Source organism: Pteronotus mesoamericanus, unplaced genomic scaffold (assembly GCF_021234165.1).
Source record: "Pteronotus mesoamericanus isolate MK-2021 breed Mesoamerican mustached bat unplaced genomic scaffold, CSHL_Meso_final contig_182, whole genome shotgun sequence".
NCBI lineage: Eukaryota > Metazoa > Chordata > Mammalia > Chiroptera > Mormoopidae > Pteronotus > Pteronotus mesoamericanus.
Genome location: NW_026555078.1, coordinates 16,838,307 through 16,866,034, shown reverse-complemented (window position 1 = coordinate 16,866,034; position 27,728 = coordinate 16,838,307). Strand labels below are relative to the sequence as shown.

General features: G+C 51.7%; 2 protein-coding genes across 2 annotated transcripts in view; one reads left to right on the top strand and one right to left on the bottom strand.

Moving 5' to 3' along the window:
* Positions 1-1,529: 1,529 nt before the first annotated feature.
* TGFB3 (transforming growth factor beta 3) lies at positions 1,530-21,992 on the bottom strand. Its single transcript, XM_054566995.1, has 7 exons — positions 20,644-21,992; positions 13,047-13,210; positions 12,689-12,818; positions 7,793-7,900; positions 5,700-5,871; positions 3,444-3,597; positions 1,530-2,351 (listed from the first exon to the last, which is right to left on the bottom strand). The coding sequence occupies exons 1-7, from the start codon at positions 20,981-20,983 to the stop codon at positions 2,193-2,195; spliced, it is 1,227 nt and encodes a 408-aa protein (XP_054422970.1). The 5' UTR covers positions 20,984-21,992; the 3' UTR covers positions 1,530-2,192.
* Positions 21,993-25,987: 3,995 nt separating this feature from the next.
* The window catches only part of IFT43 (intraflagellar transport 43), a 75,966-nt gene continuing 74,225 nt past the window's right edge, over positions 25,988-27,728 (top strand). The window contains exon 1 of the mRNA XM_054567236.1: positions 25,988-26,060. Coding sequence (XP_054423211.1) covers positions 26,007-26,060 — 54 coding nt within the window. The 5' untranslated portion in view covers positions 25,988-26,006. The remainder of the gene's footprint in view (positions 26,061-27,728) is intronic.

Here is a 27,728-nt window from a genome sequence, read left to right as displayed (position 1 = left end):
AGTTGCAGCCTGAAATTGTACATTTTTAATAAACACTTGGATGATTCTCATGTCCATTAAAATTTGAGAATGACAGCCACCAATGAATAGGCTGAAGGCTGGGATAGTGATGGCCTGGGGCCAACAGGCAGGGCATGCTACATCCCCTCTCTAGATCCACCCGCTCCCTTGGGTAAGATGGAACACAGCCCCACCTGCCATGGCCGCAGGGCAGGACACGTGTCCCTGAAGTGCGGTGGAGGTAAAGAGATGCTACGTGGAGTCAAGGCTGAGAGCGAAGATCTCAGAATGGGCGAGGCATGGACAAAGCACGAAAAAAGCCCTGGTACCCAGACTCAGGAGAGAATTCGGGAGAACTCCAGAGCGAGCGAGGTACATACACCCCAACATGTTTTGTACACATCCTTCAACCTGCAAATTTTAGCTTCAAAGAGACTTTTATTTTTTACCAGTAGCACAGTGATTTCCATAGAAGAAAACGCTTTTCAGGAGCTGCTGGAGGCTCCTCACTCCCTGCAGATGGCTGCGTCAGGGGCGTGGGACACCGGGACAGAAGTCTGCGACGCTCTGGGCTCCGTGCCCTCAGAGGAGCACTCTGGGCCATGCGTTTCTTGCTCTCCCCCGTTCCCACATCCTGGCAAGAGGCCCATTGTCTGAAAAGGGGTTGCCAGTGAGCTCCTTCCAGGCTTAACCTGGCAGCAGCACTGGCCTCTTATTCTGAGGCCATTTGCCACAGACAGTCTCCCTAATTCTCAGCTGATTTGCAGGTGAGATGAGATGTTCAGAACTGATGAGGTTGGTCATTTATAGCGAATGTAACAAACCAACACATTTCCACATGCGAGATTTTGCCCACAGTTAAAGGGAGGCCAAATTCACATACTGTACTTTCTGTAAATCCAAGCCACTTCCTCTGCATGTCTGAGAATACTACACCCTGGAGAAAACAGGGAACACAAGCAATAGTGCCATCTTCTCTGATGGCAGGAGGCGGCGCAGTGGGCCAGGGCACTCGCACTAAGGGATGTATTTGATCTTTGAGATTCTCTGCCCCCGATTCCAGTTACCTCTGAATAAAAGGTATGGGCATGAAGTTAAAATGGTAATGAAGGATGTTTACCGAGTCAGACTTACACCTTAGGTTTAAGATGGTTTCTTACTAGAAAGATGAAATGATCCAAGATTCCCCAAAAAATATTTATTTATACAAAGATTTTGAGAGTAATATTTGTATTTGTCTTTATACCTCAGTCTACGCGCCTGGGGCCAAGTCATGGTGCGGCACACATGCAACTTCCCCGCGTGCCCCACACGTAGCACCTGCTTCCAGGAACACCAGGTGAGCTCAGGGTCTTAGGGGAGCGGGGAGCCCGTAATGCCCCGAAGGCTGCACAGACCCCAAACTCAGATGCGTGCACCCTGACCTGGAAGGTGTCTAGCCAAGTGTCCGAGGGGAAGTATTTACGATTGAGGGAGAAGGCAAGAGGAGGCACCCAGGGGGCGGGCGGGCGGGCTAATTCTCACCTTCTGCTTCTGAGCTCAGCATACCCATAGGGCCCAATAGAGTCGGTGGCCCTGAACTGCATTACCTGGACTTTTTCCCTGTAAGGACCCTTGCTGATTGATGTCAAGAGGACAGTTTGCAAAAATAACAGATTTGTCCTTCATCCCAGGCAGCATGAGAGACGATACTGGGACCATGTCTTGGTAACCTGTCTGAAGAAAAATGCTTGCCGTGTCTAGTGTAATCCAGATTCCCTAGAGCAGACGTGGGGCAGCGATGAGCAAATCGGACCTCAGATCAGAAGAGTCTTCCAGTCTGGCCCTGTCCCGGCCATTCTCTGCCCTTCCTTCTCCCCAGGTGTCCCCAATCCCATTGCCGCACGACTTGTCAACTTGCCATCCCTCTTCCTCTGTCCCCACCACCTCTGTCCACCTCACAGAAAAACCTGTGTGTTCTGAAGAGTTCGGCCTTCCTCTAACCAAATCCACACTTTCGGTACCACAGTGATTCTCAGAGCCAGCAAGAAAGAAACGTTCCAAAAGGGAACCTCCGTCTTAGCCTTGCGCCTGAAGCTGCAGGGCGTGGGCGCCAGGCCTCTGGGCGAGGCCTGTGCTTCCGCGTTTCCCCAAGGAGCAGGCAGCCAGGCGGCGGCAGTTCTCTCCCCTCTCTCTCTGTCGCAGGTGGGGTCTCAGCTGCACTTACAAGACTTCACCACCATGTTAGAGAGATGTTCCACCTTGGGGGTCCTCCCGACGTAGTACAGGATGGTCAACGGCTCCAAGTCCTGGGGCACGCAGCATGGGGAGGCAGAGGCTTCAGGATTCAAGGTGTTGTACAGGCCCAGCACCTGGGGAGGACACAGCGTTAGAGGCCGGGAAGCCCCGCCTCAGGCCTGGAACCCTCTACAGGCTCCGCGGGCTGCTGCTCCAGAGACAGAGGAGCGCGTGGGAGATGCCTCAGGCGTGGCTCGTACTGTTCAGAGGATGGAAAGCATCTGTACTTGTTTGGGAACATCTTCAGCATATTAACAGATAATGGGGGACTTTAAATGGATAAATAGAGTTCTCTCTCTGTTAAGGAAACACTGCTATATTGGTCTTCCTGGCTGTAACTGGTCACTGGTGAGAAATGTTCTCACAAAACATTGCCATTTGGTGATTGCCAGAGGGTGGGGCCCCCGACAACATGGAGTAATAATGAGCTATAAGGAAATGTGCTTCGTAAGTTACTGCCCTGGTTTTGAGTCCCCCTGAGGGAAAGACAAGCTGGTCTTGGAGTTCCCCCTCTCTCCCCTTTTCTTCCAGTTATTTCATTTAGCTGCTTCTGCGTGCTACACATTGTCTTCCAAAGTAACTTCTCTACACTCAAGAGGCTGGAATTACCGCAGTTCTTTAACGGACAGTAGAAGCTGTTCCGCCCCAACATTCCTTGCCAGCCATGTGCACGCATCTCTGACATACAGGGTGGCAAGTGAGAGCTAATTTTCAGAATGGTACAAAAGCTTTAGGCACAGAAAATAAAAAGTCCAGTCGAGGCCCTGGCTGGGTAGCTCAGTTGGTTAGAGCATCATCCCCACGTGCCAAGGTTGTGGGTTCAATCCCTATTTAGGGCACATACAAGGATCAACCAATGAATGCATACAAAAGTGGAACAATACATCAATGTTTCTCTTTCTACCTCATCCCTTTCTCTCTGTAAAATTTAAAAAAAAAATTTAAATGAAAAACGTCTGGCTGAAACTAAGAAATTATAAAGTATAGAATGTGCCCAAGTAAGAGTTGAGCCAGGGTGCCAAGATCAGAACCGTTACCAAAGGGATTTTACTCACTTCAGCTCATTGTTTGCTCTTTCAACATTCAGTCCTTCATGTGTCATTTTAAACAAGAGGCCTGGTCGACTCAGGCCCAGCGCTCCCCGCGACACGAGCCTCACTCCATACCTTGCTGTGGGTTGTGTCCGCACTGCGGAGGTACGGGCAGGGGCCTGAGCAGAAGTTGGCGTAGTAGCCCTTAGGTTCATGGACCCACTTCCAGCCCAGATCCTGACGGAAGTCGATGTAGAGAGGGCGCACACAGCAGTTCTCTTCCACGTTGCTGCAACACAAAGCACAGCTATAGAAAACCAACCTGAGAGCAAACCGCCACTGTAAACAGCTTCACAAATATCCCTCATATTTGCACTTGGGGTCTTCCCTGGTCGTCGGAACAGGTCGTCTCATCAATGGAATCCCAGGTTCCAGTGCATTGAACTGTATAGGCTATGAAAGCATTTGCTGTAGTGAAGACCATGACCCCAAGGACATAACAGGCAATACAGATGATGAGGAAGAGGAAAAAGGCGAAGCGGGCTGTCCCCCTTTTACATTATGAATGAAAGCAGACACAGAAATGGCTTCACATAAAAGTAAGCAGCTTAGTTGAGGCTGATGTTATTACCTTCCTGCTGTGCACCCAACCAAAAATGGACTCTTCGCTCGTGCAGCTTATGTAATATAGGAGATGACTGTTTAGACTAAATCTTGAGGCCATTGAATCAAAGTGAGGCATAGCCTCCTATTATTAGACTCATGATTCCTAGGCCCCCCCAAATGCGATTATCGGGCCCCTTCAATTCTGTTGCCTGCAGAAATCCATTTGGCAATACCCCTTGTCAACTGGGCAGCTAGCCTGCACTTCAGTATCGGCTGAGACCTAGAGCTTGCCACTTCCAAGGCAGCCGTTGGCCAAAATCTGGCTGCTTGTGAGTTCCAAGGGGGAACCATGGCAGACATTCTTTGTTATCTGTTCAACAGCCATTCCTGACCCCCTTCTCCCTTACTGCGTCCCATTATAGAACCTAGAACACCAGATCCTTGTTTTCCTGGCCTCCCCTGCAGGTGGGGGTGGTCATATAACAGCAATGGACCAGACATAAGGAGAAGCATGCAGGGAAGGAGGGCGTATCCCGGCAGGAAATACTTCCTTCTGTATAAAAGTCACAGACGGGAGAGGAAAGCTTCTGGCTCTGCCTCTTCCCCTTTCTCGTCCTGAGCATGGACAAGACCCCTGGAGTTCCAGCAGTCACCGTGACCATAAACAACATGATGAAAAGCAAGCCAACATACTAAGCGTGACTGGAGAGAGAGGGAACACCCGTAGCCCCAATGGCCTAATTAGGCAGCCCGACAGCGCCTGAGCCTGCTGCAACAGGCTTCTTCTGAACAAGGAATCCCATGCAGTTTAAGCCACTGTTACTTGCAGCCAAGAGCATTCATTCCTAACCGAAGAAGTGCCACACGGGACAACAAATCTACGTGCCCCTGCTACCCGTATTGTTCCCCAAGCTCAGCACCCCTCATTCATTCGGCCGTTCCTAATAAGACGTGGCTTTACAGCTAAAACTTTCTCCAGCCATTCTCCCCAGCTCCATCCAGCCAAACAGACCCATCCATGCTCCTTCCTTTACTAGGAGGGCCTCCCCCTCCAAGATCCCCACCTACCCAAACCTCCCTTGTCTTCGAGGACTCGCCCCCCGCACCTTCTGACACCTTTCCCGCATCCACAGAGGAGCTCCCAATTCTCAGGCTCTTTATCCGTCAGGCCTTCTCATGAACATGGCTTTTTCCTACCTTTCAGGAATCACTGTGCGTGCTTTAGCAGCCTCTCCTTTATAAACTCCTCAATAAGAGAAGAGGCTCTTTTTATTTTTTATTTTTTTAGCTCCTCACAGTGGCTACTCAACTACAGCTGAATTCGTTCATTAATTTATCCAGCTCAGATTCCCCCTACGAATGGAGGCGGAGCCTGTTTTCCCTCATCCAGGGGCACCCAGGGACCCTCCGCAGGGAACTGAGCACTTCTTCCGTGGAAATTCCTGCCTGCCTCTCCCGGTGGCGCAAGCACCACCTACAAGTACTTTAAAACACGAGCACCGTGCGGGGCTTCAGCCGAGAGCCTCCAGCCACACCTTCCAAGCAGCGCTCTGCTCCCGGTGTGTGCAGTGCACCGCCTCCAGGGCCTCCCAGAGCCGGGCTGCGGAAAAGCTGCGGGGCTCCCAGGGAAACTGAGGTTTGTAAGAGGTTTTAAATCTCCTTCCCTGGTGAACAGCATCAAGGCCCCTCAGGTGAGCGTGACTTAGGCCTCGGGGCCAGCCTCACAGCAGGTACACAGTCAAGGTCGCCTCGGGAGTTCACAGACCCTGAGTGGGCCCGACTCACCTAAAGCAGTAATTGGTGTCCAGGGCCCGCTTCTTCCTCTGCCCGCCCTGGCCCGCACTGTCAAGCCGGTGTGGGGGGATCATCATGAGGATTAGATGGGGGTTGTGGTGGTCCTTCTGCTTCCTGAGGCGCCCCAGGTCCCCGCGGCCGTGGTCGTCCTCGCTGTCCACACCTGCAGGGGGAAGGCAGAGTGGAGGCTGCTTTCTCACCCTGTCCCATCACTGCCCAGGAGGAGAGACGGCGCACTCTGTGAGGGTGGGAAAGACTGAGGCGGGGGAGTTGGTACCCAAGGAACCCACAGGACACACCCCTGGTCAGATCCCTCATGACTCCTGTGCGCGTCCATCTTCCAAAGGACAGCGAGCCCTTTGGGAGAGGCTCCTGGGACCTCCAGGGAGCCACAAAGCAACTCCCTCCCTGGGTGGCTACCCATCAGTCCTTCGGGCTGCTCAGTTTAAGATTCTGGGACTTCAGACTGTTCGTGTGTGTGAGTGTCCTCTTATCATCTGCATTGGCCAAGATAGCATGGAAGTCCCCACTGTCATGTAAGGTGTCACAATTTAAGACGTTCTGCATGGAAGTCAGAGGAATGAGACCGAATGATCGTTCCCATTCTCATTGGACTTACAGTTTCAAAAATATTTTCACTATAAAACTCAGATGAGCTAACGAAGTGCATGATAAACAGCTTAGCAAACAAACTCTGGAAAGAAAACCTGCTATGTCATCCAGAAAGGAAAAGAATGAAGACTGAATTAGAAAGTGTCTCAACCAAGAGGAGATCTATTTTGTGACAGACAGCTGCCAGCTGCATCCATCCCCACCCAGGCCAGGCCCCTGGGGAGTTTAATTTATGGAGTCAGCCAGCGGAGGGCCTTGCCCTCACCAAGGGGTGCTGGTCTGTGTGATAAATGCAAGGCCTGGATGTCTAGTTTCCTTCCTCGAAAAACTAAAGTGGAAGGATTCTGTCCTAACCTGGACTCTAGGGAAGGACTCCAAAGATCTGAGCTTTGAGACTCCGTAATTAGGATGTCAAGTGCTTGGTTAAAAAAAAACAAAAAACAACAAAAAACAGCTCTGGCCCTGACTGGTGTGGCTCGGCTGGGCATCATCCTGCAAAGTGAAAGGTCACGGGTTCGATTCCCGGTCAGGGCACATGCCTGGGTTGCAGGTTCAGGCCCCAGTTGGGGCAGGTATGAGAGGGGCACATATCAGAGGCAACCAATCAATGTTTCTCTCTCTCTCTCTCTCCCTCCCTTCCTCTCTCTCTAAAAATAAACAAATAAAAATATTTTTAAAAATTAAAAATAAAACAAAATACAATTTTAAAGGCTCTGAAATAGAGCCACTGAAGGGTAAAAGGACTGCCCAGGGCAGGGAGCTGGGAGAGGCCCACACCCTTTTCCAGACAAGCCTCTGACCTTGGGCTTCTTTGATTTGGTTGGTTTGACCTTGACAAACCACCTGGCCTCAGGTGTGCCTCCATTACCCAAAACGGGGCTATGAAAGGAAAAGACAACCTCCCTGAATCCAGAGATTGTCTAGACTGAGCGCCTTAGAAACGCATTGGAAAACCAGAAATGACCCTCAACTTTTCGCCATCTCAACACAAACACCTTGAGGCCTGAAGCAGTTGGTCATTCAGACCCAGATGCCTCCTGGGCCAGGAGCAGGTGGGCTCTGTGACGGCTGGCAGCTCAGCAGTCAGACACTCAAACTCATGTCCACCGATGTTCTTTTCTTTTAGGAAAGGGGAAGAGGACTGTTACTTGCTGAGCATGCCTGGCACTGTGTAGTGAGCTTGTTAGCTCGTTTAATTTGCATCACCTCCCTATGAAAGAGGTCCTCTCCGCCCAGGACAGAGCTCAGGGTGGTGGTACTGCTCACCTCCAGAATTCCACTGCTCTGACCAGCCTAAGGCTGCCTGCCAGTTGCTACTGTGTCCCCCCACATCCAGAAGCTGGAGGCACACTCCCGGCTTTGGGAGCAAGGCAGAATTACTCAAGTGTAGCGTGGCTGGCCATCCCTGCAAGGGAGCTCAGTTCCCCTGCCTGGGGCCTACTAGGGCGTTCCTGTTCTATCCACTTTGTTACCTTTGAATTTGATTTCCATCACCTCGTGAATGTTTTCCAGGATGTCTCCATTGGGCTGAAAGGTGTGACAGGGACAATGAATGCTGATTTCCAGACCTAAGTTGGACTCTGCAAAATAAGACACAGAGTCGGTGAGAAAAGCACTTTGTGTGACGGAGACCTGTACGCACCCCTGGCACGGGAGCGCCGCCTCCGCTGCTGCCGCAGAAGAGCGGGCCTTTCCTGAGGGTCCCAGGAGACAGAAAGGGATGTTGAGCGTGGGCCTTCCCGCTCACGTTGGCACATTTCACATATTCCTGGAGGCGTAAACTGCTGGGGATCATGAAGGGGAACTTCAATACTCATCTATTTCAACAGACGGTATTAGCAAATAATTGTCACCTGCCCTACTTGGAAGAAAAAGAATGAGGATGCAGGAAGGAACAGCCACACCATCTGTGCTTGTCCGGAGAGGCGGTATGCGAGCCCCGGAGGCGGGGAAGAGGCAGAGGGCTCGGGAGAGACCCGGGAAAGGGGGAAACTGAAGAACTCTGGGGCAGAGAGGCAGGATTCAAAGGGCCCCAAACTCAAAGAGCCACAAGGTTGAAGGAACGTGGCCCAGTCTGAGCCATAGGGTTGAAAATCAGGAGCAATGTCAGAGCAAGGTCAGCTGCAAACAAGCAGCAGAATCAGCCGAAGAGGAAGAAGCCAACACTTTGCCCAGGGCTGAGACTGTAGACACAGAGAGGCAGATCTCCGAGGAGGAAAGGCGAAAACCACAACTGCGCTCGGCTCTGTTTTCCTTAGGGAGCAAGGACGTGGGCAGGTCAAAGTTCCGTGGAGGTTTCTTCTTTGGGAATCCTTGTTCACCGGAAGAGGGATGTTGGAGATGTGGAAGGCTCACTGAGAGAAAGCAAACGGCTCGGACAGACGGTTGTGAAAAGGGAGCTCGGGCCAGAGAAGGCCGCAGGGGGCTGCAGCCAGGCCCAGTGACAGGAGCCAGGAGAGAACGGGCCGAGGGAGCGCGAGTGCTGGGGCTTGACGGCTTGCGCTCCGGGGCGGAGGGCCGGCTCTGGCCCTTTCTCCTGTCAGCGGGGCTCAGGTGTTTGGGTAACTCGAACTGGGGAAGCAAGGAAATTAGGAGAAGGGGTTGAGTAAAGAGGAAGAAAAAAAGGGGAAAAAAAGAAGCGAAAACTTTTAAGTGAAGCCAGTAGTTTTGTGCAGGGAAACCAGAGAGGGTCTGGTATCGTGTCAGTTCTGGTGGGGAAGACAACCAGGGACTCTTTACTGACCCGGGAGTGGCAGGGGTCAGGTGGAGGGGAGGTCGTGGGGGGAAGACCCCTCTGGGCTCAGGGGCAGCATCTCAGAGGGCTGACTGTTCTCCTGTTCTCTGAGGCCACCCTAATTCTATGCGAGCCTCTAGCCTTGGGACCAGCCTGGAGTCTCCCTGAACTCTGGTGTCATCAGGGGAAACCCCAGCCTCCGGGCCCTGTCAGCATCCTTCCCACAGACAGGGTGGTCCCAGCCTAGAGATTCTAGCCATGGTTAGGCAGCCCTGGATGGTCCTGGTCCTACTGGGTAAAAACGAGCTCAATCCCTCCTTCCATCAACTGGGAGCACAGCCTCTTGGATATGCTGACACCTGCTGAGCTTGAAGATTTCTGTCCCAGAGAGTCAGCTCTGGTGGGGAGGGAAGGGATCAATTTAACAAGGAGCCTGAGCCCTAGCCAGACAACAAGAAGTGAACAGAGAGGCATCCGAGGTTTAAGGAAGCTAAAGGAATGAGCTGGAGCCACTCAAACGGGCTACTTAAAACAGAGTAGACTTCCTATTCCCCGGAGGGTTGAAGGTAGGCCGGGAGAGACCTGGGGGAGACGAGTCCTATGGTTCTGTGAGTTAGAAAACCAAAGTGCAGACGGATGTGCCGGGGAAGGTCAGGGTTAGGGGATGGGATTAAGTGGGAGATGATGGCCTGGCTTGGCCAGCAGGCTTGGTCTAGGTGGAGAGTTCAGAGAGTGATGACAATACTCACCAATGTTCGTTGAGCATTATTGCAGGTCAAGCACCACTCTGAGACTTCCCTGCATGAACTCACTTAATCTTTACTATAATCCTACAAAGTGGGAGCTATTATCCTCCGTCATTATGCAAATCCGAGGGCACTGAGGCCTAGGGAATTTGAACGGAACTTGTCTGAGGTACTCAACCAAGAAGCGGTAGAGCCAAGATTCAAACCCAGGCAGCTGGATGCCAGGGCCTCACTCCTCATTGTCAGGGTCAAAGAGAGGAAAGAGGGGCCACCCGAGACACCAAGGACGATGCCCATACTCTGAGTCGCAACACGCTTCTGCCAGGCTGGGCGCTGGCCGTGCTCCCTGCCTGCCCTACAGGGGAGGCCGGGCCCTGCACCCGGAGGAAGTGCAGATGGGGTGGGGCAACAGCCCAGGGGGGTGGGGCCCAGGGCCCCAGCCAGCTCCGGGGCCCGGAAGGAAGGCCCTCTGCGACCCTGGCACACAGTCGGCTGTCAGATGTTTGCTGAACGATCACCAGACCAGACGTGTGCCCCAGTCTCCTCATTGGTCCCCACCGCCAACGGCTCCATTTGGAGTCCATTTGCTGCCTTGCTTGGGGCCACAGACTCTGAAGAGGCTCATGAGCTCTGCACTAGTCAAGGTCTGTGCACGATTGCCCTGCGCAGGGCTCGGGCCGCATCTGCTGAGAGGGAACGAACCTCAGAACTGGCGGCAGTGGGGGTGGTGGGTGGGGGACCCATAGGTTTTATTATGAAATTATCTTTTTGATGTCTCCAAGAGGATGGAAATCATTCTCAATGCAAACTGCTCATTGAGTTCTGCAGCTGTGAAAATAGGAACTCCTTCAAGTGCTCAGGGCGTCGAAGAAATACAGGTGGAGCTGATCAAAATCAGACAGGGAAGTGAAGAGATGAATTTCCCGGCCTCCCGTCTCCGCAGCCACGTCGGGCTCCAGGCGGAGCGCCGTCTGACTCGGAACTCCCAGCGGTGCTGCTGTCAGCGGATCCACGTGGGCTCTCCCAGGCTTTTGCCTTCGTGCTCGGTAAAGGAGACAGGATGGAATTGCCGGGTACCCTTGGAGCTGAGGCAGGACCTCTAGCCAGTTCAGCCGTTAGGCAATGCCCCTTAGATGGGGACTTGCAAACTCGAACACCTCAAGCCGAGGCAGGTTCTGTAAGTGGGCAAAGCAAGCCAGCATCTCGTGCTAAGCGGGAACTGCCAGCCTCACTCTTGGGGGACACTGGGAAACGGCGGGGCCTAGGTGACATGAAGGAAGCATGCCCCACTTTAAGAGGTGGCCGCTGTTTACCTCCAATGGATCGTTACCAAGAAATCTTCCAATTTTTCAAGAAAAACCAGAAGTCTAGGTTTTATGTGAAATCTTCTGACTTTAAAAAACAGCCCAAACACTGTCGACCACTAGGTAAATTGGAAGCAGCCGGCTGGGGGGTGAAGGGGGGTCTCATATATGGTGACGGAAGACGGTCCGACTTAGGTGGTGGGTGCACCGTGCAATGTACAGATCTCGTGTAACAGAGGTGTACACTTGAAACCTACATGACCTTATTAACTAGTGTCACCCCAATACATTTAATTAAAAAGAAAACAACTGAGAGTAATATGTAGACCAAGCCGTTAGTGACCTCTGCCTTCGAGCTTCCACCTCTAGTTCCCTAAAACACCGAGGACAAGGAGGGGCCCCGCTGCCCCCGGGGCCCTGGCCCTCAGTCCCTGGGTGGGCTGTGGCTCTGAGGTGGCCGATGACAGCAGAAGCCTCTTCATAAGAGGGAGAGATGAGACTGTCATGGGTCCCCCTACCCACTGAGCATAGGCCAGGCAGTGCCACCGAGCACAGAAATAGCGGCACGTGATGTCCCAGGCACTGTCATCACCTGTCAGGAGACTCCAGCTCTCGCCCAGGCTGTGGGACCTTGGTCAGGTCACTTAACTTCTCTGGGCCTCAGTTTCCTTATCTGACCCAATAAGAGTTTACTCTCATGGAACAGGCTGGAAGCAGGGAAGGAACCATTCGCTACCTTATTTCCCAACGGAGGAAAGAGCGAGTGGGTGAGGTATTTGGGACGTGTGAAGTTTGCTATGTCTAGCAAACAGCTCTCCTTGGATGGCTACCAGGACTTGCAAACTTTCTCGGCCAAAACAGAGCCTTCCCCGAGCACACTCTTCTCCTGGCCTTCCCGGTTCCAGTAAGTGTTACCACCTGCGTGTTCAGTCCAAAACCTTAGAAGCCATCTAGACTCCTCTTGTGTCCTCATACCCCATACACAATCCACCTGTCCTGTTGACTTCGCCTCCAAAATACAGAATAAACCCCTATCACCTCCATGTCCACTGCTGCTGCCCTGGCCGAAGCCCCTGGTGCTCTTGTCCAGGCTGCTGCGAGGCCCCTGCCCGGTGTTCCCGCTTCTTCCCTTGACCTCTTGGTGACCAGATGGGCACGCAAAACAATTCACCTCACCCCATATCCCCAGCCCTGCTTATAACCCTCCGAGGCCACCTCCTCACACTTGGAGTAAGTGCTTACGCCTGATCATGGCCTGACGGGTCCAAAATCAGGTGACCCCCCCCTCCACCCCTCCGACACCCAGCTCACCGGGCTCCAGCGTCGCCAGGCTGCTTGTGGCTGCTGGGGCAAATCAGGTCCCCACCGGGGGGCCTGGGTCCTGCCGTCTCTTTTGCTTACATCGCCCTTTATCCTGACCCGAGCCGACTGGCCCTACTCATCACTTGGGTCTCAGTGCGCAAATCCCCTCTTCACAGAGACCCTCACTGAGCACCCGATGTCACGGTCCCACTGCCTGCTTTTCATGAAGGACCAAGGGACCTGAGGCTCCATCCAAAACGTTCATTCTAAGAGTCAACCTACCTCTTCGCGAGAGCCATTCACGCACAGTTTCAGTGACATCGAAAGACAGCCACTCAGCGGTGCCCCGTGTGGGCAGATTCTTGCCACCAATGTAGCGCTGTTTGGCGATGTGCTCATCTGGCCGGAGTATCTACAGGACAGAGAAAGGAGTGAGCACCTGCAGGCTTTATGTCCCAGTGCAGGAGGGCAGGTGAGGGAAGCAAGAGGAAACTCAGAGTTTCTGAACAGAAACACGGGCTAGAAAGGCAGGATCCACACACCCAGGTCTGCCAAATGGTCCCGAGGAGAGACCTGATGTGGCAAGGGAGCCTGGTTCCCCATCAAGCTGGTTTCTGTTCCGGGGGGCAGGGGGCTTCACCTGGAAGAGCTCGATCCTCTGCTCGTTGCGCTTGGAGCTGGGGTTGGGCACCCGCAGGACCCGAAATTCTGCTCGGAATAGGTTGGTTCCATTTTTCTCCACGGAGGACACGTTGAAGCGGAAAACCTTGGAGGTGATCCCTTTGGGGCAGACGGCCAACTCGTCTAGAAGACAAAGCACCAAGGGAGGCACATCGTAAGTGAGACCCACTGGAGCAGCGTGATGCCAACAGACACTCGCCAAGGGACCAGGATCCCTCGTGTGACCTTTCCTGAGGCCTGAGATCTCAGACCTAAAAGTAGAGGGAGGAAGAAGATCCTAGGTGGCCCTGGAATCACACACAGGCCTGAGATAGGAGCAGAGAGACCTCAGAGCCCAGGGCATGGCACCAAAGACTGGCCACTAACCTGTGGTCCACTGACTATTACCAACTGTAATCTCCCCACTGCCTCCACATCAACCCTGGCAGGCTCTCCGGGCCTGCTTGTCCTACTCTTTCAGGAAATACGGATTCTCAGAAGATCTGAGCCATTCCCCCTAGAAGTTTAATCATCCCATAGCTAGTGGGTTCCTTCATTCATAGGATTGTTCATTCAGGCATTCATTCACGTACTGGGCATGTGTTGAGCAAATACTATATGCCAAGGACAGTGCTAACAGCAAACACAAAAATGAAGAGACACAGTCCCTCTCTTTAAGGAGACTAATATGCAGGGGAGGTTATTAATACATGGGCCCAAATAACAGGACCAGAAGGAAAGTGTTGAGGGCTTCTGGAGAAGCTCAGGAGGTACTGCAAATAGATCAGATGTGGGAGAAAGCAGAGAACACTTCCTGGAAGAGGAGATATTTGAACTGGGTCCTGCAGGAGGAAAGGGTTTGAGGTTAGAGAGGAAAGCAATGTCACAGGGAAGGAGTTCTGGAAACAAAGGCAGGGTGCAGCGGGGGCAGGGGGCGGGGAGCGGGGGGATGCAGGTGAGTAAGAGTGACCCCAAGTGGCCGGGCTGGAACAGGTGAGATGAAGTCAAGGCAGTAGATTGGGTCCACGCGCAGGGAGGCTGACATGTCAGACAGAGGGGCTGGATTTTATCCCATCAACAGTACGGAGCCTGAAGAGTCCGGGCGGTTCAGTGGCATAATCCATGCTATGTCATAATCATAAAGAGGCTGCATTGGTCTGGCAAAGAACCCACATCTCGAGCCTGGCACACCCACAGACGTTTAGATAGACGTCTCTTCAGCCCGAGCTGGTCCCCCGCCATGGCTCTTTCTTCTCCACAGGTTTCTTTCCTTGACAGCACGTGCTATGCCAGCCTCGGTCATCCACTAGCCTCTTCTCCCTTGTCCATGGGACAGAAGGCAGCAAATGTTCTTTCCTACCCGAGAGCCAGATAAAGGAAAGATCTTGTCTTTTCTCCTGTATGCTTGACAGCCTCGGGACCTGAGCAGCATTAACACCCAGAGGAAAACTTTCTACACAAATGGTAACAATAGACAGAACTTGAAACTCAAGCTCAGAGACCCAGATTCCACACATAATGGACATGGCTGGAATGAGCTCATAATCACCCCAGGGGTGGTTTAGGAAGTCACGGACAAGGCGGGAAGGATCAGAGGCCTGGAAACAAGCAAATGCGCTACTGATCTTTAGGAAAGGATGAGTGAGTGTTTCTGGAAATTGCCATCTGGTGGACCTGACACTGGTTCTTAGAAAATTAATGGAACAGATGTTAGGAAAACAAATGTGTGAATGCCTGCTAATGAAGCCCTGATTAATAATTGGCTTTGAAAGAACAAACACTGCCAACTCTTCCCTGAGCCATTTCAGATCAAACCAAAAAGGAGCCACGAGGGCAATTTAATTGTTCCGTTTGCAAGTTTGTAGCCCTCTAGACGTGGAGAAGCTACTTGGACTGGCAACCCTCTCAAGTACTGACATACTTGGTTCTTGAAGAAGCTGTCATCAACATGGCTTCAGTGATAATAGCACCTCCAGTAACTGCTGAAAGAGGGAGGAAAGAGTACGTCAATGCAATGTGTGCCGTGCCATGAAAAGGAAAAGGGGAAAAGAAGATGGCACGTGCCAGTGAGGAGAGTCAACACCACGGGAAGCCAGGAGGCAAGGGGAGCAATGAGCTAGAGTCCCCAAGACACCATCGCGGCCACCCCTCCTTGGTTTCCCTTAGCCCATCAATCAGATATATGTTCCCTAAGGACTCATCTTGGTGGGAATTTCAAGGAGATTTCAAGAAGGAAGTGAGAAGAGTCATTTTTTTTTTTTTAATCACTGGGCTCTACAGATTTCTAACATCTAGAAGGGATGTTAGGGGTCGTCTAGTGCAAACCCGTTCAGATGAAGAAAATAATGTCCGGAGGGGTCTTGGCCAGGGTCACAATGAACCAGTTGACCCTAATAGGCAAAGCTCAGACACAGCTGTTACGGATATAAAAAGAACTTCCTAGAAGAGAAAAGGAAATGTGATGATCTTCTCGACAATTAAATTCACTGAAATAATAATGATGTTTTAAATGATTTGTGGAATAAGTCAGGGTGTAAACAAGTAACCAAAATGTAAAAACACAACCTTACATTTCATAAGAACTTTTTTTTTTAACTCCCTTGACCTTAACAATCCTTGAGGAGAATGAGAATAAGTACAATTTACCATTTAACAAATGAGGAAAGTGAGTGTCAGGAAATGACTTTCACAAGGTCACTCAGCTGGTTGATGGCAGATGCGGGATTTGAACCCAGGTCTTCTGAAATCATTTATTGAAGCAGAGACCCTGGAAGTCGGAGGGAACCTCAGAGATCGTCCAGTAGAGGCAGTAGAGGGGTGGTTTCACCAGCGAAATGAGGCAGGATCCCATGCAGTGGATCCACGAATACCAATCTATGCCTCAGACAAGAACCAAGTCCCAGTCAGCTGTGGGGCTAAGCCCTGCTTCTGCAGAACACTAGTATTACCGAGAGCGGGACGAGAGTGTTGACCTTTACAAATTAAATTATGACCAACTTTTTCCATCATGTGTAAAATATATAGATTGATGGCTGCCAATTCTCTCTCTCCTATAGGGAGAGAAAAACAAGCAAAAAATATTTATGTAGAGTATTCATGGAAAAACCTGGAAACAGCTGACCATGTTTAGACCATGCCATTTCAAATGTTTTCAGGCACCTGGGCTCATAGATGTGCCTTTGCTTGTACACATCATTTCTGCTAGGAAAATCACTGCTGGTTTCAGTGACGGGACTACATATATCAGCGTGGCTGGGCTGCTTTATCCCGGCTGTGCGTTATAATCACCTGGAGATCTTTAAAAACAGATGCTGCCTGGACCCACTCCCCAGCGGAGATTCTTACTGCATTGGCGTGTGGGTGGATCCAGAGCTTGCTTGCCTTTTTTTTTTTTTTTTTTTAAGATTTCCAGATGATTCTAATATGCAGCCAAGGTTGAGAACGACAGTTTATAGTGCTCTGTAAAGGGTGCCATGGCTTCCAGATGTTCTGGAAGTTTGAGAAACCACAGCTTTAATGGTTTAACCTTTAAATGGATTAACCTTTAAATGCATTAGACATGTTGTTTGGCCAATGCATCGTTTTTTAAAATTTTGAATTAGAAGACCATAAACATTTTAAGCTAGTGTTAAAAGCTGGGAAAGTTCACAGAAAGATCCAGGTTTTTTGCTGCTCCAGGAAATGGTGTGATCTAGTCAAGCTGGACCCATTGTCCTAACTGCAGAAATCAGCAGGAGCGGGTGCCCCTTTTTAATGGGGCACGTGTCCACCCGGTCCCCCCAGCAGCCTTCCCTACCTGCCCTATTCTCTCCATGACCTGTGGCCACGCCTCCTGAGCAGTTTGCCACGGTGCTTGCTCTGTGGCTTTTCTTCTGGGTCATTGGCATTAGCTGCCTGGCCTCTGTGGGCACGCACATTTGCAGCCCCTCTAAGGAAAGGTTTGGCCCTAACTCACTGAGTCTTTAGCTTCAGTGAGCTCAAGAAGCAACAGGGAGCTTGTTGAAAATACAGATTCCCCCGCTCTCAACCCCCAGGGATTCTGAGTGTGTGAGGGTGGGCTGGGGCCCGGAACCCACAGCGGCCGCTCTTCCCCGGGCCCCGGACCGCACTTGGACAAACACTGACTGGCTGTGCAGAGGGCTCTGGCTCTAGAACCGATGAGTTCTCTCCATGTCTTTTAACTTTCAAAAAGAACAAAACCTAAGTGTAGCAGCCAGAAAAAGGAAAGGCTAAAATATCCAGTTTTCTCAGGAACTCCAAGTTTGCTAGTTGTCTTAGCACCGCCCACTGATGAAAGTAACAGCCTCCTGCCAGACCCAGGTAATTACAGCCAGAAGATAAAATGACACCACACAGGTGATATCTTGATAATAAGGATGGCAAAGGAACTGAAAAAGCTGTGTCTTCCCTCCCACGTGGGTGAAAGCAAGCCTCGGCCCACTTCCCATAGCAAAATCCAGGAGAATCGTAAAAGGGCTTACGGTCTCGCCTTCACTCCCCTGAAGAGCCTATGTTGAATCATCCCAGATGTCACTATAAAATTGTTTCGGCTAAAAAGGTCTTTAGAGCTGATCTCTGACTTTATAGATGAGGAAACTGAGGCTCAGGGAGATGACCTGTCCAATTTTGTGTGGTATGATTGCATAGTCTGCTCGAGATGCTTCCTTAGATAAAGAAAACCCCTTTCACTGAACGTGGGAGAACGTTTGTGGCCACGTGAGTCTCCGGACATAAAAATAGGCTGAGCAAAGAAAGAAAGCACCCAGTGATCGCTCTACAATCTGCCCTGGGGTTACTAAGAGGATAGCTCCTAACCCCTCTTGCTTGGTCCAACAGGTTGTCAATCAAAATTCTGTTGGTGCCTAAAGGTTAATGATAGGACTTATAATGTGTATTCTGCATATTTGCATGAGTGCTTATCAGCGAGCATTCTGCAGGCAGAAGGACTAAGTTACAGTCCCTGCTTTTGGGGGACAAATTACTTAACTGGAGCTTTCCAGTCCCTTCGTCCATTAAACAGGGAAATCAGGGAAACGGAGTACCTGTGTGATAGGGCGGAGCCTGAGGCTGGGCCCTGCCCTCTGCTCTCACTTTGGTGCCTTTCTCCTGCACCACTGGAAATGACTCCTTCCTGCACCTTGCTCTCCAGGCACCCCTGCCACCCTGCCCCAGTTTCTGCTGTCACTTCCCTCCCCAAGGCTTTTCACTGGGTACGGGAGGGGGCTGAGAGAGACAAAACGTGCAAGAGAATGTGATCTCACCCCCTGTCGGCAGCAGCTCTGGCTCCGAGACCCCGTCGGAGTCCCACCACGGAGCCAGCGCCCTGCCCACCTTCACGAGTTTGGGACAGGCTTCCCTCAGCCCAAGCCTCTGATGATGGCTCTCCGCTCCTGCTCGGCATCTGCTGGGCGTTTCCATCTGCCCACTGCCTTCTTTATAAGTAGCGTGCCTTGTGCGGCTGCCTCTCCAGGGCTGGCTCAGCACCTGACCAGCTGCAGGGCGGGCCCAGGCCGTGTCTGCTCAGCCTCTGTGTCACCTCCAACAGCTGCAGAGAGTCTGGGCCTGCTTCCTGTTTGCACCTGCGAGCCTCCTTGGCATTGCCCGTGTCCCACTGGGCCCTGCCCCCTCCCCAGGACAGCATCGTGCTCCCTGTGCTGGGTTTGCTCCCTGCCTGACCATGGCTCCCTGGCCCCGGGGCCACCCACTGCCTGCTAGTTTCAAAGTCCTGGTGCGGCAGCTTGGAGCGGCTCGGCCCCACCCTGGCTTTTCCCAAGGCAATCCACTCTTTGTGCCCTGAGTCTGCACAAGATGGAGGTCCAGGGGCACCTGCGTGTCCTGGCATCTCTCTGGCCCATTCATTCTCGGCTGGGGATTCCAGGCTGGCTGGGCCCTGGTGACTCACAATCTCTCCTCCATGGGACTCCGCCTCCTGACCTGGATCATGAAGGTCCCAGTCCTTCCCTCTTGCCCTGGGCTCTCCTCAGACCTCTCCTGCTGGCCTCAGCTTTCTACTCTCCTCAGAGTCTATGGCCTCTTCCTCCTCCCTTCACGGGTGCCCGAGGGGTGTGGCGGGGGCGGGGTGGAGGTTTAGCCACCCAGCTGCTGGTGCCCCTGGGAACTGGGGAGCCCTGGCAGGCGCTGAGTCAGTTCGCCCTCAAGGACCCTGGGCCGGGAGCAGTAGTTCTGCCTTGTCCTCCAGCCTGGCCCCAAAGGGATGGCGCCCCAGGCAGCCACAGGACACGAGAGTGGGAACCCCTCGCCAGTCACCACAGGCCTCTGGGCCTGGCGTGGGCCCACTCCCACGGGGGCCTTTTGCACCTTCAGCCAGAGCGGTCCGCCCATCAGCCACCCGCTCCTTCTCTCCAGCCAGGTTCCTTTCAACCCCTGCAGCTCCCTCCTGCCGACCGCCCTCACCCTGTCTGCTCCATCCCACTGTGCAGCAGCCCCGGGGAGCTGCCGCCTCCCAGGTGAGCCTGGGCTGAGGTAGCAGGGTGTTGAGGACACCTGCTGGTAGGAAAAGCAAACAGAGCTGCGCCCAGAGTCCCTGGCTCACATTCCTCCTTCCTGGGCTGTCAGTTTCTCAACATCTGCCAAATCTCTCTCTCTCATGTTGAAGTTTTTAAAATCCCCGTTCAGTAAACACACATGACTTCCACACGTGTACAAACACACAGACGTCTCGCCCAGAAGCCTCCCAGCTCCTCAGCGCAGACGGGAGCCTCCTGGGGGGACATACTCCCAGACACATGTCCCCTCTGCACCCACAGCCACACCTCCCACCCACCCTTCCCGTGACACGCAGACACAAAAGGGTCGCCAGCTATCAACTTCATTACGTCGAGAGACGTAACCCTGCCTTCCCTGTGTCCACAGGCCTGGAAGACACCCATTTTGAGAACATGAATTTGTCTACTGTACAAATCCAGACTATACATTGCCCTAAAGCACGTGTACATGTGAAGAGAGGTGCGTGCCCTTCCCCCACGCCCACAGCTCACGTGGGTCACGTGTGTGTGGTGGAGCCTGAAAGACCCAGACGGCAAGAAGATGCCTCTTGCCTGGGATTCAAAAGCTTGACATACATTAATTTGGGGCAGGTACTCTTATTCCTAAGAACTGCAAAAGCTGAACCAGAGATGTGCCACAGTGAGTTATGAAAAGAAAGGAGGAGACAGAGGTCTCCAGATTCATGAAACTGTGGGCTTGAGGGAGAGCCGGCCCTGCCCCTTTATGGCACCTATATGCCTACAGTTACCTATCAGCTCGCATGTGCGAATGCACGTATGTTAACAGGCCAAAAAAAAACGCAATTCCAATTAAAATCGGTCAAGGATGTGATGTGAGTTGAGCAAGCCGCTCAACTCCAGGGCTCCTGGCCTCCCAGACGTGCCCGGGTCTTACGAGAATGGCTGTCTCCCTCCCCACCCGCCCACCCAGTCCCAATGTACCTCCTGAGCCTTGGTGTGGGTAAACCGGGGCATCCCGCTGTGTGGCGGCCACTAGGCCCCCCTCAGTGGAACTCCCTGCTCCAGCTCAGACCCTCCAGAGCAGACACGCCAGTGAGAATTCGGACTTACTGTGTTCCGCCAGCCCCTGGATCATGTCGAATTTATGGATTTCTTTGGCATAATACTCCCACTCGGTGTTTTCCTGAGTGCAGCCGTCCTCCCTCTCCTCCAGCAGCTCCCGCGTGCTGTTGTAAAGGGCCAGGATCTGGTAGGGGACATGGGTCATCACCGATGGCTCAGGGGGACTAGTGAGCCTGAGTTTGCTCAAGATCTGTCCCCTAATGGCTTCCACCCTCTTCTTCTTGATGTGGCTGAAGTCCAAGGTGGTGCAAGTGGACAGAGAGAGGCTGACCGTGGCAAAGTTCAGCAGGGTCAGGACCACCAGAGCCCTTTGCAAGTGCATCTTCATGTGTGAGCCGGGGAGAGAGGCCGGGGGGGCTGTGAGGCCTGGCGAGGAGGAGACCCCAGCGGACGTGCAGAAGGAGGGAGGAAAACCAGGCAGCCTCCCTAGATCCCGAAGACTGAGGCTTGGCAAGAAGGTGCATGAACTCACTGCACTGCGAGAGCTTCAGGACTTCCAGGAAGCGCTGGCAACCCTGAGCACGAAGAAGCCGACTGTGTGCCTTGCAGCTCTGGGTTTCTTCTCCATGTGTCTAAACAGGTTCTGCTGGGCTCTGACTCCCAGCAGGCCAGGTGGAGGGCAGGCAGAGGGCTGGGAGGGGTGGCAAGGCAGCTGGGAGTAAGAAGGGAGCTGGAGTTTTTCCTTAGGTAAAAATAAATAGAGCGGATATCTGATATTGCCAAAGGCTGCTTGGCGATGGGGAGAAAGTGGGTTTTTTAAAGAAGGAGCAGAAGGACCATGGCTTGGGTCCCAAAATCAGAATCCTTGCCTTGCCCTGAAGGAGAGAATAAGAAAAGAGAATGGAAAAGAAAAGAAAAAAAATGTTTAAAAAAAAAAAAATTCAGATCACCAGTGAGTAGGTGGGGAGAGGCAGGGCTGGCCTGCTGATGGCCCAGCTAAAGGTGAGGGCAGCGGAGGACACACTTGTCTCTCAGGCACACCATTCATGCTTTCTCTTTGGTTTACACTTCCTCGGGGGCTTTCTAAATGACTTTGTTCACGCTGCCTCTTGTCTTCATTGGCTGGGATGTGGGGGTATGTGCAATTGGAAGGCAGGGAGGACAGGCCCCTGGAGAGCAGCCCCAATAATCCACTTGGACGCCCAGGGTCACCAGCACCTCGGCTTGTCTTCTCCCTCGGCCATTGCTTCTGTTCCCTGCTTCTCTTTAAAAAATCAAAAAGGAGAAGAAAAATAAAATAGAAGCCAGCTCACTGCACGCCTGCTCCGGAAAGCTGTTTTTCCTTCTTTCTCATGCTTCTTCCCCTATCTCTCGCCTCCCTTGCTCATTCCCTCGGACTTGGCTTTCGTCTTCCCTCCCTTTCTCTCCCTCCTGCTTCTCCCTCTCCCTCTCCCTCTCTCTCACACACACACATGCACACACACTGCTTTCTCTATTTCTCTCTGCTGAAATTTTATACCTCCCTCCGATGACGTCTCTGGTCCGGGGTGGGGGAGGGAGGGACCAGCGCACGCAGCCTCTTTTGCTGCACGGTTTTAATGTTTTAACCAGGCACAGAAAAAGCTGAGCCCGTTTGAAAAATACTTTGCGAGTCCTCTCTTTCGACGTGGTAACTGAACTTTTTTTCTCCTCTTGGAGTCACTCCTGCTACACGTTGACTGTTTTTCTGGAAAGTTACTCCGGTGAATCCCCTCCCTCCTCTCCCGCAACTCCTTCTCCCTCTCCAGCTGTCAGTCCGTCCTCTGCTGGGCTGGTCTTGCGCTCCCTCCCCGGCCGCCCCCTCCCGGGCCAGGCCGGGCTCTGGGCAGGGTCGGGAGCGCGCGGGGCCTGGGCAGCCGCGGCCGTGCCGTCCTCGCTGGAGGGTGGCGCTGGGGTTGGAGCGGGCTTGGAGTGGCTGGGTCCAGCTCCGCGGCCATCCTGGCCCCGATTCTTCATTGACAAGCTTGGAGTCGGGCAGCTTGCTGAAGCTTGGAGATGCTCCAGGGGCTCTGAAAATGGCGTTTTCCGGCAGATCGAGGGTGCCCTCTGGCGAGGCGAGACCGCCAGTGACAGAGGCGCTGCGGGCCGGAGCGGGGAAGGCCGGGAGGGCTGGGGGCTGAGGCTGGGGTCTGGGGAGAAAGGGCTTCGGGAGGGGCCGAGGAACACAAGCCCGAGGCCCTTGGGGAATACCTTCCCTCTCGGCCCCACGCGCGTACTAGTGCACCTCTCCCTCCCCGGAGCCCTGGTCTGCAGCCACGTCCTCCAGATGTTCCCAGCCTCCCTCCCCGCCGGGGGTTCCGCAGGGAACAGCGCCAGCGAGCACGAAGTCTGCAGCTGGCAGGAGCCCATTTCCCAGATGGGTGAGGGGAAGTTTTCTCTCCATTTTCCTTCCTCCTCTCCGCCTAAGCTCCTAGGTATTTTCCCAGGAGAGAATCCACACGGAACTGGCCTTTGTAACGTGGAATCACTTTCCCGGTAGTCAGCGTTGCTCCCTGCCACCCCACCCCTCTCCACCCCAGCTTCCTGGACCCTTTCAGCCAGGCTTGGTTTCTGCTTCTGGCTCCCAGGCTACTAAATGAAGGGGATATTCACTGCATCTCCCGGACAGCGGTGAATCGGTTTACAGTTGAGGAAACTGAGGCATAGAGCAATTTAAATGGCCACAGTGCTTATGAGTGGTAGAGGTGATATTTAGCACAGGCTCTCTGCTTTGGGTAGGCATCATGGTTATTTGCATAATGAACGAGGAAACCTAGATGTAGAAATAGCTTGCCTGAGGTCACAGAGCCAGTGTGAGTCAACACTGAGATTTGCACTGAGTCTATTGCAAGTCTATGACTATAACTACTATGTTATGCTTCCTCTGAAATTCAGCCAGCCTTTGAAAAAAATTTTTTTTGATGTTTACTACATACCAGGCACTGTTCTAGGTCCTGTGGATATAGCAGTGAACATAACAAACAAACAAAACCCTTACTCTCATGGAGCTTACATTCTAGAGGTGGAGGTGGAATGGTAGAGAAGGCAATGCGCTAAATAAATATGTAAATTATCTAGTATGATAAAAGGTAAGTGCCATGGTAGAAAATAAAACAGGGAAGGAGGAGGATAGGGAGAGTCTAGGTCACGTTGATGTTGGAACTTAAAATAGATGCTGCAATTTTAAATCAGAGAAGGCCTTACTGAGGCCTTTAAGCAAACACTTGCAAAACAGGCAGGAAAATTATTAAAGTTATATTCTTTTGGACCCCACTCTACTAAATCAGTCTCTAGGGATGGGATCCTGTTATATGTTTTCTAACAGACCTCACAGGTGAATCAGGTGCCCAGCAAGGTTTGGAAATCACTCTTTCAGGGCTTCTTTCTGCCTAGAGTGAGCTGCGATTCACATTTGCTTTCAGGAAGCTGGGGAAGAAGTGGGAGTGAAGGTTTGGACACTGGTTATAAAGTGGTGGTGGTGGTATGGCTATGAGCTCACAAGAAATGAACAAAAAACACAAAGATTAATTCCTTCCTCCTCTTCTTGTGCCAAGGAAGAAAAAGGAACAAGAGATTCATTGGAGCCTGTATTTCATGTCTTGGGTTTTTGGCAATAAATATTTCTTCAGATTAAAACCTAATAGGTTATTCTCCCTGAGAATCAGAGTTAGAAAGTAGAAGATTTTAGGGGTAATCTGGAAGAGTAAGTACAAGGGCGGGGACTGAGGCCCGGAGAGGCTCTGCCGGGCTGCACAGGTAGTTACCCGCAGAGCTCGGAGGGACCGCAGCTCTCCTGCGTCCCAGCAATGCTGTTTCTGTCACAGTCCGTCCCAGTAAACGTGTGGATGAATGATTGAACTGAGCCATTTACTGGGTATTTAAGAAATGCTCTAGTTTTAGGGCTGCTACTCACACTTCCGTGTCCTTCCTTTTAGGCAGTGGTCATCTAGGCCTTACCCCAAGGGTGATAGTGGAAACATCGCTCACTTTCGGGGCCACGAGCCCATCATCTGGGAGTCCCAGGTGACCAGTGTCAGCGACAGAGCCAGTGTTGTTGGCTTGGGGATCTTATATGGGGAGTCGATGAAAACTCAACTCGCTTGCCCCTTAAGCCGGTGAGGGGGTTCAGAACAGGACTTCCCAAATGTGCCACTTTGACATGTGAATTATTTTGAGCTGAAGACAGTGGAGACCCAGTGGGCTCATGATAAACTTCTATCTCTCCCTTAAAGAATTTAAATTAGAGGCCTTACCCATAACAAGAATTATCACCAGAAATAACTTTTTATATCTGTATCTGTCTATCTATAGGGCAGGGCAAACCTCTAACTGCTGAACATTGCTCTTCTAGTCCTGCAAATGACGTTTGTCCCCTATGAAGTCCCAAGGTGTCTTACTTCATCCTTAGGTCAGAATTTCACATGAACCTTATCGTCCCTTTTTTGTTTCTGAACTTCTCACATATATGGGGTCTCGGACTGTCTCATGTATGGGGAGTTCTCATACTTATGTAATTAAATTTGATTATTTTCTTATGGTAATCTGTCTCATGTCGATTTGATTGTTAGACTAGCTGAAAGAACCTAGGACAGAGGAAAACTTCTTTCTCCCCCACCCTGAATATTGGGGGATCTTTTCCTCTACTGGCCTAGGAGAATGGCTGGCACCCCATAATATATACTGAAGAAAAATCCTCCCATAAGATATGATGATGTCAGAAAGGCACCTGGCTCTTCTGCTTAATGATTTTCCTCAAGCCATCTCTTGGCACCTGTGTCCGCAATTGTCACATCGTTGAATATTGCTACTGCTTACTTTATGGGTCGTTGGAGGAATTATTTGACTTTTGAAAGTTATTACTACTCAGGTATTTGATGTTTTTTGGTTCAGCCTCTCTGCAAATTTTTTGAAGCAGAGATTACGTATATTGTATTTTCTGTTGTAAACCATTAACATCTGACCCGCTGTAGCCTGTTTTCTCATGTGTCCAATGGAGATAATACAACTTACCTTGCTTCCCACGCAAGGTTGTTATGCCCTTCACATGAGTTAATAATTGTGAAGGCCCTCTGTGCACTTTAAATACAATGGGAGCGATCAGAATAATTACTACTATTAGTAGTGGTGCTTTGCACTTAATAACGTATGTATTTTAAAAGGGACAACTGTTTTTCCACTGTTCACAGGAGCACCCTTAGCGAGACGTCAGGCCTGGAGGTATCTTCCGGAAGTCAACTGAGGCAGGGTTACGAAATGTTTAAATTGGAGGGTGGCATGGAGAATTCAGAATGAAGCCGCGACCCTTTAAATACTGGGGCGGAAGGGCGGGGCCGTCGTCAGGGACGCCACGGGGCCGCTAGGTTTCCAGGAAGTGACGCCAGGCGGTCGCCGAGATGGAGGATTTGCTGGACCTAGGCGAGGAGCGGCGCCGGGGCCCGGCCACCTCCGTGAGGACCGACGCGCGGCCGGGTTGGGGCCGGAGTTTGGAGGGCGGGGAGGAGCGACTCCGCCGGCCCAGGCTTCCCCGAGACGCCTCCGTGCGGCCCGTCCCTAGCGGCCGGAGCGGGCGGGCCCGAGTCGCTCGGCGGGGCGGTGGGAGAGGAGGCGGTGGCTTCATCCGCCCCGCCCCCGGGGCAGCCGGGGGCGCAGCCTGGGGTGTCCTTCCTTCTGTGCCCGTAACCGCTAAGGGGAGGTGGGCTTTGCCTCAACTTTTATAGCTAAGAACATCAAGACGCAGGTTTGTGCCGTGGAGTGGCCAGGTGCTGGGGCCCAGAGGTCAGATGGAATATAAAGCCTTTGCGAGGGTTAAAAAAAAGTGAACCTCTGGGAACCTTGGTTTCCTTATCTCCAGAATGCTGTTGCTGTCTACTTTAAGAAGTTGCAGTGACGAGGAAACGGGTGACGAACGGAGAAGCGTTTAACACAGAGCCTGGCTGAGGCTGAGTTATTAGAAGGCGTGAGCTGCTGATGCTCTGCGGCTGTGGTTGACGCAAGGTTACGCAGCCAGCAGTAAACCAAGTTAGAGTCCAGGCTCAAGTTCGGTGATTTTTGGTTTGTTTTGACTCCATCACAGCCCCATCAAGGATTTTTACCTTTAAAATTGCCAAGGTCACATTTCCTAAAAGGTTGAGCCACAGAACACATCTTTATTTAACGCGGTGGAATCTCCGGTTTTTTTGTTTCTTTTTGTTTGTTTTTTTGTTGTTTCATTTCTGAAATGCCCGGTAGCGACAGATGTCCTTCAAGGTACTGGATAAAAGCACCTCTCTGAGGAAGATGTGAAGGACAGGAAGGAGCACGTTATTCTAGGAGGAAGCAGGTTGTTTGACTGACCAAGGAGAATATTAAGTCACCAGGCCTTTCTGATACGTGAACTTGTTTAGTCCCTGGGCATATGGATGTAGTTTTTCATCCATCCTTTCAACAAATATTTATTGACCCCTACTGTGTATCAGCCATTATCCTAGATGCTGGCGATATAGCAGTAAATAAAACGAAGTCCCTCCCCTCATGGGGCTTACGTTCCAGTAGGGCAAGATGGATAATAAATACACTATAAATTTAAGATATATAAAATCAGGTAGTGAAGTCATTTTTCTACCGTCCATACCTGTGGATTTATACAAGGTCTTCAAAAATTTTAAAATAATTACTAGTGAAATCATCTGTAAACAGCACGTAGAGGCAGGAGCACTGAATTTTTGTCTTAGCGCAACCACTGCATTGTAGTATGCCAGATTTAGATGTCCTGCTGTGGTAAATGCAAAAGGGTAGGGTAGCTACAGGGGAAGGGATGGAATTGTCTGCCTTGTGAACCTCTTATTATCAGAGAGAGAGAGTTTCCATCGTACCTGAAACCTAAATGATCGAATAAAACTTGAGACGTAAATACTCCGTAAAGGTTTTTGTGAAGCTCCCATGTAACCCCCAATCAATTTATTGGTGCAGTCAGTTCTTAGAACATCTTAAAACTGAAATTCCAGGGTAAGATAATGGAAAGAACTCAGGATTTTAAGACAAGAAGATTTTGCTCTTAGATTTATGTCTGCTGCTTAATTGACTTCCTGGTCCTCAGTTTCCTCACTTGTAAAATGAAAGTCCTGGTCTCCGTTATT

What these genes read in the sequence shown, in the direction of transcription:
- TGFB3 (XM_054566995.1), bottom strand. Translation starts at nt 20,983, where the DNA reads ATGAAGATGCACTTGCAAAGGGCTCTGGTGGTCCTGACCCTGCTGAAC. An exon ending in GATGGAAATCAAATTCAAAG is followed by an intron (nt 5,872 to 7,792) that starts GTAACAAAGTGG and finishes TTCCCCCTGCAG; the next exon opens with GTGTGGACAGCGAGGACGAC. An exon ending in CGGACACAACCCACAGCAAG is followed by an intron (nt 2,352 to 3,443) that starts GTATGGAGTGAG and finishes TGTCCTCCCCAG; the next exon opens with GTGCTGGGCCTGTACAACAC.